General features: G+C 35.1%; 1 protein-coding gene across 1 annotated transcript in view; it reads right to left on the bottom strand.

The window, feature by feature from the left end:
* The window catches only part of LOC118747722 (ammonium transporter Rh type B-B), a 37,946-nt gene that overhangs the window by 10,659 nt on the left and 15,858 nt on the right, over positions 1 to 11,429 (bottom strand). The window contains exon 5 of the mRNA XM_036481823.1: positions 451 to 641. Coding sequence (XP_036337716.1) covers positions 451 to 641 — 191 coding nt within the window. The remainder of the gene's footprint in view (positions 1 to 450; positions 642 to 11,429) is intronic.

The following is an 11,429-nucleotide window of genomic DNA, read 5'->3' as shown; positions in this document are numbered from 1 at the left end:
GTGACGAAATACACTTTGTTGTATGAAGTGTGTGGCCAGCCTCCCGTTGCGCACGAGCAGCCAAATTGTGAATGCCCGTTCAAACAGAGTAATGGAATGAGTTGCGGGCGTCGAATGCCAAATAGTCGACAAAGCTTAGGTCAAAATTCCAAATTCACTAATTAGCAACGGATCCAACTGGACTATAGTATGCACAAATGCATTGCTACATAACATTTCACGAGCGGGTGTTTATTGTATGTAGTTGCACTAGCAAAAATGTATCAATAACCGGAAGGCTTATGGCGCACAAAGCGATTTTAGAGATGCATTGAAAACGAACTAACATGAACGCATACGCACTGCATACAGCAACAAACAAAACAAAAATTATATTAAATTCTAACATGACAAAGGGTGTATATAGTTAGTTGTAACCAAAGGGAGTTGGAAATGTACATATGAACTTACCGTGAGGTAACGATAACCCAACACCGAAATGCAGCCGGCAATGATGCCAATTAATATAGCGCCATGCGATCCAACTAGTAAATTACAAACAGTGCCGATGGCAACACCGCCAGCCAATGTTGAATTTTGTACATGCACCATATCCAATTTGTTCTCGTGACTAACAAGTGCTGACACTATGAATGTTGTAACTGAAAATACAAAAAAGCAAAAAAAAAAAAAAAAAAGAAAAAAAAAAAAAAAAAAGGAAAATCAAAATGACTGAATATAAGGGAAGAGAATTGTATATGTAAGTATGCATATTGGAATTTTCAACATACTTGTAAGTATGTATATAGTTACAACATATACATATATCTGCAATTAGCAGAACATAAGAGAATGCATGATAAATGAACTTATGCCAAATGAAAAGGCACACAAATAGCAAAGCGCACAGAAATTTAAAAAAAAAAATACGACTATAGGTTTGTATATTGCTCCCGTGGAAAAATTCAAACTGATGGCTATGATGATATTTGATTTTTATATATGTAGGTATGAATGTAAATTAGGTTGGGCCAATATGGCATAGGAGTATTCTGCGTGAAATTTTAAGCAAGTTTGCAGAAGAAACCAAGAGTGTAAAATCAATTTGGTTTTTTTTTTTCTCAGCAACGATTTACTTTGCGGTAGTGCTGTAAAAAAGTGTTTGATTTTTTTGTACGAGAAATTCACTTCTGGACTTATATAACTTAGAAAACAGCACTGAGACTACATGCCATTCATTGTACTGTTGTCATGTCCCTTTTAATCTGTTTTAATCTACGAATAAACCTTAGCAGATGATTGGGTGCCAATGAGCTCAGGTGTTCGCCTCTCAACACATCGCGGCCTAATGCCGCATACCTACTCCCTGAAAAGGCGGGGAAGAAGCTGAAAAAATATTTCGCCATCTCATCCTCTTCAAGAAGGGCTGGGAAAATGGACTTGCCATGTATGCCTATCAAAGTTAGGTGTTTGTCCCAAAATGTGTGAGTCCGACCGTCCGATTTAACCAGCATTCAACTTCAGGGAACTCAACATTATAAAATCAAAGGTAATGCTGGCGTATTAAATATTTTGCGACATTGAAAATATACAAGTGCTCAGACCTCTGCCGGTAGCCATTTTCACCACACCACACTCAGTGTTATACCAACATCCGTTTCTTCTTAGTCTGCAGGTGATGTATAAAGACAAAAAGTGACGGGAAGTGAAGCAGTGCGACAAGACCAGCGCAAGGTTTTGTACCGTACAGAACACAGCGATTGTTTTGGAAGTTTAGCAAGTAGATTTCCCAAGTTATTGATTGAGAGTCTGCTCCACTACACCACTGACACATCGCTGAATGTGGGTCTCATCGTAGAGGTATAAATTCAGAGGATTCCCTTTGTTGGCAGACCCTTCGTTTTGCTGAAAACTGGTTTACATTGCCTAAATGCGTTAATTAAATGCTATAATTAAAAACAAAAGCTACATGTTGGATTCCGCATACCAATAAACCCATTATATCCAGAATTGCCATAAGTGAAGATTTATCTTCAAAATTAAGATTTTTCGGGCTACTTTTTGTATTAAAAATCTTCAAAAAATATTTTTTTTAAAAGCAAAATTTTTCACTGAAAATATCTTAAAAATTAAGATTTTTCTGTATGATGTAAGATTTCAAAAATTTAAGTTAAATTTGTTAACTTTTTATATTTTCCCTGCTACATCATTGTAAGTAGCAAATGAAGGAAGAAGAAGCATGTTTTTAATGATGAATATTTTTCTGATGAATATTAAGACCACTCACAAGGCGAATGCATATAAGGTGGTATCGATTCACAAAATACAACAATTACTTGCATTTTGTCTTCGCTCTTAGCGGGCCATTGTCAAAATTCAGCTATTTTTTCCCAGAATGAAAAAGGGCGACAGAAAATACAATAATTTCACGTTTTCACTCACTCACTAGCGGAATAAAAAAATTTTGATAATTTTGTAAGCCTCTTGTCAACCATTATTTAATATCATTCATTATCGAATTTGTTTTTTTTTTTAACAGGTGGCAGCCCTCCTCCATGAGTATAGAATTGATTTTATATACATATGTGTATCTTTACCAAGTTCTTGCAATCTATAAAAAATATTTTCTGAGATATGATATGCGACATGAAAATTCCGTTCCGTTCCGTTCCGTATACTCGAGATTAAATCTGTCCTATATTTTAAGTTAGGCTAAATGGCATTAGTGTAGAGTAGTTAAAGCGTGAAAGTGTAACCAATAAAAAACTCACTTTCGGATTTATAATATTAGTAAGGATTAAATGAGGGAATATGGAAATTTGATTGGAGATATGTATAAGGCCTAGTAAAAAAAAATACTTAAATAAATCCAGACAACTGGTAATTAAATGGTGGTTGGGGTTAACGCCTCACTCAAGCGATTTACAGCTTCAATCCACCAGCTCATCTTTAGTATAAGCAGAAAGTGGTGCAGTTGTTTCAATTAGTTTCTGTTGCAGAAGTTATCGCATAAAATAAATTAATTTACTCCTCTTTTTTTCCAACCACACTCAATAAATTCTTAACCTTAAGCTATGAGAACAAACATGCCGATAAAATGTGGCGATTTGATTTTCACCACATTGCTTTGGCAAACTTTAGTATTACGTTTAGAAAAGGCCATAAAAATTATCATGCCACAAGCATGTATGGCCGTACGAAAATAATCGAGGCTTTTCAAGCAACACATACTCGCACACACACTCGCATTCAAAGGCAACATGTCAGCCGTCTGCCGTAGCAGCTGCGTGACTGCAACAAAGTCATATGACATGCACTTACATGTAAATACTTGTACACATAAATACCTACATGCTTATGCGCGTGTTTTTTTTTTACACAGACGATGAAAATGCAACAGGAATGTGGCGCATTTCGGGCGACGCCAATGCAAATTCACGCACTGCTGCTGCTGCTGCTGTCGATGATATGGCTAGCAACATTTTTGGTGCTTTAGAATTTGGTTTAATTGGTTGGTTGGTTGCACGTCTGCTTGTGCGCTGGGCTCTACCTTGTTGCATGCCTGCACCTACATACATACATACATATATATTTACACGTGTAAGCTTTGGTTGTGTTGCCCTGGTGTTAGCAAAAATTATTGCACATTATGTTTACGTTATGTTGCAATGTTAAGCACCAAACGGCATACAGGCACTGGGTTGGTAGAGTTTTCAAGAGGTTACTAGACACTCTAATACCCAGTTTACATTGTACACCGCAGTACACTTCGGTAACAGCACTGCCTCTTCTGGCATTTTTGAACAACTTTTTAGCTTAAAAATCAATTAAACAAGCATTTTCCACAGAGCTACTACAAATGTTTACAACATTCTCGTAACACCTGCTCGTTATGCAATACATACTACAACACATACATATGTTGTTGTAAACCATTCAATTTACTTTACTTATGTTTATACATACTTGCTAGCTGATAGGTGTGTGTCGGTCTGTGTGCATGCGTATAAGTGTATTACCAACGGGACATATGAATATCAGTAAACAGTTTAAATTAACACCGCCGCCGGTGTCATTTCAGCCATAAAATGTTTTTGCTAAACAAAATGGCAGCAACAATAATAATAACAACAACCGCACAACCACCCTACTACATTCATTTGTTTATAGTTATGTGAGCTTAGTATGTAAATAGTAGTGCAGCAGCTGGACTAGCAAGCAAACGCAGGACACTATATTTATTCAACACTTGCCACACACGTGCTAGATGGCTCATGGGTGGTATTCGCATATGCACACACTCACAAATAAATACTCATACGACATGGTGTACAACATGTCGGCTTGCACGTTAATGCTGCCCTAATGCCCAATACAAGCGAACTTGCCCGAACTTTAATTACATCAGCGACAAGGGCTCAGCTAAATGAACAAAAAACAAAAAAAAAAGCAACAAAAAAAGAGACTTTTAAGTGTTTTTGTTTAGCGTTGCATGCTTGTGTGTAGCTATGTATGTTTGTACTTAAAATTGTATGTGGCATTTTTTGTTTTTTTTTTTCGGTCAAGTAAGTTTTTATATGGCGACGCCTGTGGCTGGGTAATTAGAAGTGCATTGCATACTATTTGACTCTCCGTCGGACCAAATTGTAAGCGCCAAAATATAATATTATTATTATAGCTTTTTATAGAACTTTATAATACTTATTTTGCAAAACACTAAGGGTCGGTGGTCGGTTGTTCAATGTTTGGTTATCGAGCGTCGACGAGCCCTCGCCAAAGCGGGACAGGGGCATAAGTAACGCTCCACGCTTTCGATTTCCGCCGCATTACGGCAGCTACGACAGTAGTCGTTTGACTGCAAACTCCTTTCTAGCAGCATGGATTTCCATCTGGCTGTGCCCGGTGATAATTCCAATTGCATGTCGGAGTAGTGATCGCTCCAAGTGGAGGAGTTGGCTAGACCTACGCTTATTCAAATTGCGCCAGATGCATGTTACTATCCTGCACGTAGGCTCCGAAGACCATCTTGTATTTGACCGTTCGATAAAGGTATTCTCCAGCCAGAGTTTGAATTAAGATAGCAGATTGCTCGCATAACGAGCTGTACTGATTGCAGACAGTAAGGTTGCTTTCTTTGCTAGTTCATCTGCAAATTAGTTGCCCGTCCTGGCAACCATACAACATTAGTGACGTAACACCTGCGCATTTAGAGTACGTCCACATTCCTTGTGCTTTAATAGCTGCCTGGCTATCAGAAAATATAGTAACCGCATTCAGACTAATAAAATACTATGTTTTTAAGTATCAGAAGAAAAAGAGATAGACCCATGAAAAAGTGCCAGTACGACGAGTTGAGTCGATTTAGACTTGCCACCCTCTCTGTCTGTCTGTTTGAAAGCAAATTAGGCCATCAATTTGCCATACATCGAAATTTGGCGCCTTTTTATAATTCATCCATTATTTATTTTTATAATTTATTATAAAGCCTAAATACAACTAATTGATCAGATATGGGATTTTGCATTATAACTCCTCCACCCAAGTGCAAAAACACGCAATTTCGCACTACTTTAAGATCGGGTCACTATAGCTTATACTTGCCATGCACCTGATTGGTCAAAAATGAGGTTGAGTTGTGAAATTTACCAACTATTTATGCATTCGATCGGTACTCTAACATTTTTCTCCCATACCGCTGATTGTTCAGACATGAGTTCACTCCTACGTCTAAGTGGCAAAAAAACTAACCTGAAATTTTTGCCTTAATTCCAGTACTCAATACCATGCCTACTACGCTCCTAATTACTATCTATGTAGTTACCAAAATACTTAGAACAATTTTATACAAATTTGTTTGCATCTAAATATTGTAGTTATTATTACCTGATTTTAATGCTTGTCAAGAGAAACGTGCTTGGCTTTCTGTCTCCGATTTTAACTCAATTACTTAGATCCATTGAATTTCGCTTAATAACTTCAGCCTTTAAGTTAAGGTACAAGTTATCCATATCAGTTAGCTCCCCTCCCCAATGAGCCAGCTAATTTCTTTCGTCGTCTTTGTTTGGCATACAATTATTTTGTTATTTACGATATAGTATTTTGTGTTGTTGGCAGCAGCGTCCACGTTGTTGCAACGGCTAATTCATTCATTGGAAACTATGATGCACACTACTTACATACATACATACATACATACATTCTACTATATCCTCCTATAGCCTAGAGCAGTTTAGTGCAAACTGTTTACTGTTTTCACGTAGTGCCAGCTACTGGCCCGCACATTTTCCACTTCCTTTGCTTTACGTTCAAAATGGATGAGTGTCGTTGTCGGCTGCTAGCAACCTAATGTGTTTTCCTGAACTTTTTCCTTGTCGGTAACTAGGCTGTCATTGTCGTTGTTGTTGATATGTACGAGTATATATGGCGGTATGTATGAATGTGTGTTTGTATGTAGTTATTATGTGACTACGGACAAGTTTGTTGCGCCTCAAAATACGCAGGGACGTAAGCCCCTTTGGATTGTCCTCAACCAAGTCAATGTAAATAAATGTGTTCTATGTTGTTGCTAAGTTCATTGTGTTATTGTTATTGTAGGTGCTTTTTGAACGTGTTTAAAATAATTTTCAAAATGTGTTAACGCTGGTGTTTGACATTTAATTAGTTTGTGAGTTGAATACGAAATTTTGTCGCGTGATCAGCTCTATGTCAAATTTACCGCAGATGCTTAGACTACGAGTTCATATGTATACTAATATAGTGCTTATCATAACTATACGACACGCACATATCGGCAAGTTTTGACTATTTCTTTTATTGTTTTTTTTTTATAAAAATATAGTTTATTCTTTCACAAAAACCGTATAAATCCCAGTTTTGATCCTTGTGCAATATATAAAAAAAAATTCGACAAATTTGCGTAAAAATTTCGAGCTTTTTAATTAGATTTCTTGGAAGTATGCACTGCAAACTGCAAGTTTTAAGTAGCTAGGACTTACATTCAATTTTTGGAAATTTTATTTTGTTGAAGGTGTTGCTCATATTTCGTATATAAAAAAATCCTAGAACAAAAAAATAAAAATTGACAGAAATTAAAAGTTACACCCATGATAAAAACATTAGAAGGTAAAACCATTCTCTCAATTCGTCGGCCATAATTTTTTTCTGACGTTTGCAAACATTTTAAAATCATATAAAATTGAAAATAAAAAAATGAAATTGTTCACAATTGTTGTTGTTTGAGATTAAAAATGAGAATGTGTGTGTGAGCCCGAGCTCGAATTTTAAAATTATATTGTTGGCAAACGTCAGACTGCCTCTCAATGATTTTACCTTGTAATGTTTTTATCATGGTTACACCTACCTGATAAATTTTTCTCTAAATTTCTTCTTAAAAAAAATATATAAAACGTAAATATGTAGCCAAAACTTCTCAATATGTGAGTGTCGTATAGTAACGCTTACATACATTTAAGGCATATATACGTAAGTACATACATACAATTGCCTTAGAAATTTCGTAGAGATATATCACTATACACATTTGAATACCTGCATGCTCTCTTGTTCGTCTCACGATAACGGTTGCCAAACAAATACGAGCACATCCATACATACATATGTATGTATGCATAATACAATAATTCTGTGCAGACACTTGCATTCATATGCAAAAGCTCAGAATACTTAAGCTCATACATTTATACAATCATAAACCTACATTCATACAGACATACATACACTATGCAAATGTGCATAAAAATTGTTATAAAAATTTTAAAATTTTAATCAGAATTTCAGACTGATAAAATTTAAAATGGCAAATTTTTCAAACAAAAATGTGTCATTTTAAAATTTAACAGGCTGATAAATTTTTTATTGATTGGTGAAACCGGGTATACAAGTTTCAAACTTTCCATAAGATTTATAAAAGTTTTTAATTAGAATTTCTAAATTTAAAAACAGGGCCTTAAAAATCTCAAAATTTTTAATCAGAATTTCTAGAAAAAATTCACATTGATTTTTGAGAATTTCTTTTGCTGACGGCGTTCCTCATTTTCTTCCATGCAAAGTATGTTCGGAAATTTTTTTTTATATCTGAGAAAAAACTGCCAGCAAAAAAATGCTATACAATCAACGCGTTTAAAACTTGCACAATATTGTACTAAAATTTAATACGCTATAAGCTACATGGCCGATTTTTTTCTAGAAATACTGATTAGAAAGTCTGAAATTTTGATGAGCATTTTTTTCATTTGTTAACGTTTCAAAAGTCTTGTGTAACGTTTAAAACGTTGAGTTACTTGTAAAAAAAAAAATAAATAAATGTTCGAAACGCGCAAAAAAGTAGTGTCCCTTATTATGTGACCCCCACTGTATATAATTTTAATGCTTGTAGGCAACCTGCAGCATTAAATTTACTTCAATGCGTTCATGCGTAAGTGTGAACACAAGTACATACTACTCTCTTGTTCTTGTTCTTGTGTTTGTACACTTGAACCATTGCACTGTGGGTACCGCCATTGGCCAAAATTAAAAAAATCAAATGTCATTAATCAAGAATTCAAAGTGTCGATAAGATTGTTCACACTCCCGCCAAACCAAAACCAAAATAAAAGTTAGCGGATTATTTTTTGTCATTCCTTTATAGCCATTCAAACTTCACATATAATTTAACATTGAGCTCGCTTATCGGTGCAGTTTTTTAATGGAGAACTTGGGAAAGTGATAACTTTTGTTAAGAAAGTGTGAGCAATATTAACTTGTTATGGATATTAAACAAGAAGGTGAGTACTCTCTAAAAACATACATTTTATTGTTTAATAACTTAAAGCGTCAATGTAATAGCACCCCTGCGCGAAGCACTTTCTGTCATTTTTTTTTAGCTTAGTCTAAAGTAAATTTTAGATTTAGATGGTTTGCCTCCGAGTGCCTTCTACAAATTCGGTACTAAAATGAAGAATATTGTTCTACCTTTTCATACAATAAGGAAGTTTCCTCCCGTTTTTTCCTTTTTCCGAGTTATGATAGATTAAAGCAGGGGTGTCAGATATGATTCTTGCTTGAGCAACTTTAATTCGTTATCACTGAAAGCCTTTTATATTTATTTATTTATATATTTTATATTTATTTATTTATATATTTTATATTTATATATAGGTGCTGGCTATCAATGCGTAATTACACGCAATTTTTTATTTGATAAATGGCTTGAAAGTCGAAAAAGTAATACAACATGGTCAACTCAAGCCAACCAAATCCTGGAAAACATCAAATGCAGTTGGCCTTATCAAGGTGTTGAGAATATTGAATTTGATCCCCTCTATGACCGAATTTATTTAGTATGCAAGAAGTTAGCAGAATTTTGGAAAGAAAATGCAAGCAGAAAAAATGCAATTATGAGAAATCATTCCTCTTGGCTTGGCAAATCTGAGACTGTCTTTTTAAGTTGTCGTGATGAAGATTATCCAAGTACATCACAACAACGAGGTCGTCCTAAAAAAAGTTTTGAAGAATGTTCTTCGCGGAGTAAACGAAGACGTGTGGCTGAAATTTCGAAATCCGACGAATCAATTGCCACAGCTTTGCGTAATAGTTCATGTAATTCGAATTTGGGAGAAGAAAACACGATGAGTGTAACGCCTTGTGAAGTACTGGCGCTTTTTGTGGAAGCAAAGTTTACAAAGAAGCAGTACTTACTTGTTCAGAATTTCGTCAACACCAAGATTAAAAAAAATGCACTGCCTAGCTACAAAATTATAAAGACTGAAAAAGAAAACTGCTATCCAGAATCCGACAAAATTAGTGTCACCGAGACAGGTGCCGAAGTGGACTTACAGGCTTTACTTAACCACACGGCGACAAGAATTCTTACTTCGCAGAAAGACGTTCTTGACACTCTCAACAATGACTTACATAAAAGCCTACAGTTAGTAGGGAAATGGGGATTTGATGGAAGTACAGGCCAAAGCGAGTACAAACAAAGCTTTCATGATCCTTATGCTAAAGACAGCGATTTGTTTGTTACAAGTTACGTGCCATTGCAGCTCAAGTTAAAAAAATGACAAAAATGAAGATGTTGTTGTTTGGAAAAATCCTCGACCGTCCTCAACACGATACTGTCGCCCATTAAGATTTCAATTTAAAAAAGAAACTACTGCTGTATCTGTTTTTGAAGAACAATATTACACTGAAAAAATAAATGCCTTGCAGCCTTTAACTATAACTATTAATGATAAAGAATGGACAGTCACTAACAACTTACGTTTAACTATGGTTGATGGAAAAGTGTGCAACGCACTTAACGAATCTACATCTTTAAAATGTTACATATGCGGAGCAACACCAAAGGAAATGAACAACATTGAATTATGCCTTCAAAAAGAGGCCAATGAGAACAGTTTATGTTTTGGTTTGTCCCCGCTTCATGCTTATATCAGATTCTTTGAGTTTTTTGTTCATATTTCCTACAGACTCAAAATTAAGAAATGGCAGATAAGAGGTGATGACAAAACAGAATTTGAAAAACAAAAGAAAATAGTCCAAGCTGAATTCAGAGCAAAACTAGGATTGATTGTGGACAGACCGAAAACGGGAGGAAGTGGTTCGTCAAATGATGGCAATACAGCCAGGAAATTTTTTAACAATACCAAAATTTCTGCTGAAATAACTGGAATCGATGAAACACTGATCGACAGATGCGCAACTGTTTTACAGGCTTTAAATTCAGGTTATAATATCGAAGCAGAAAAGTTCAGAGTTTTCGCCTTAGATACAGCTGCACAGATAATTGAAACATATCCATGGTACTATTTACCTGCTTCAGTTCACAAAGTGTTGTTGCATGGTGCATCGGTGATTGAGCATCATGGACTTATTTCTATAGGCGAGTTAAGTGAGGAAGCTGCAGAGTCCAGAAATAAGGACATTAAAAATTACCGACTGAATCACACAAGAAAAATGTCTCGGGTTGTCACTAATAAGGACCTTTTGAATAGACTTCTTTTAACTTCCGACCCACTTATTTCAAATGTGAGAAAATTGCCTACTAAAAAAAAAACATTTTTATCAGAAAATGCATTAAAATTGTTAAAAATCTAATTTACCAAACATATTATTTTTGTGAGAATTTGTTTACATTTTCTTTTTTATCTTGTAAGTTAAAACAAATAAAAATAATAATAATAAGTGTTTAATTAAAAAAAAGCTTGTGTTATATTTTTGACCGCGTTTTGGACGGGAATGCATTCATTTAATTTATTTTAACATTTAAGTTTAGCATTTCTTGGGATGTTAATGGGGTAGTGAAGTAAATATATAGCCTATCCTACTCAACTGTCAAGTGTCAATATTTTGGTCCGATTTCTGAACAATTGTATACGCTATTTTATCCTTACTAAAAACGGTGTTCTGCCAATTTTTTTCAAATTTCTCTGAAAATTAACCATTTTATT

The sequence above is a fragment of the Rhagoletis pomonella genome, unplaced genomic scaffold (assembly GCF_013731165.1).
Source record: "Rhagoletis pomonella isolate Grant_MI unplaced genomic scaffold, Rhpom_1.0 Rhpom_scaffold_00012, whole genome shotgun sequence".
Classification (NCBI taxonomy): Eukaryota; Metazoa; Arthropoda; class Insecta; order Diptera; family Tephritidae; genus Rhagoletis; species Rhagoletis pomonella.
This window is presented reverse-complemented; position numbering and strand designations above follow the sequence as displayed.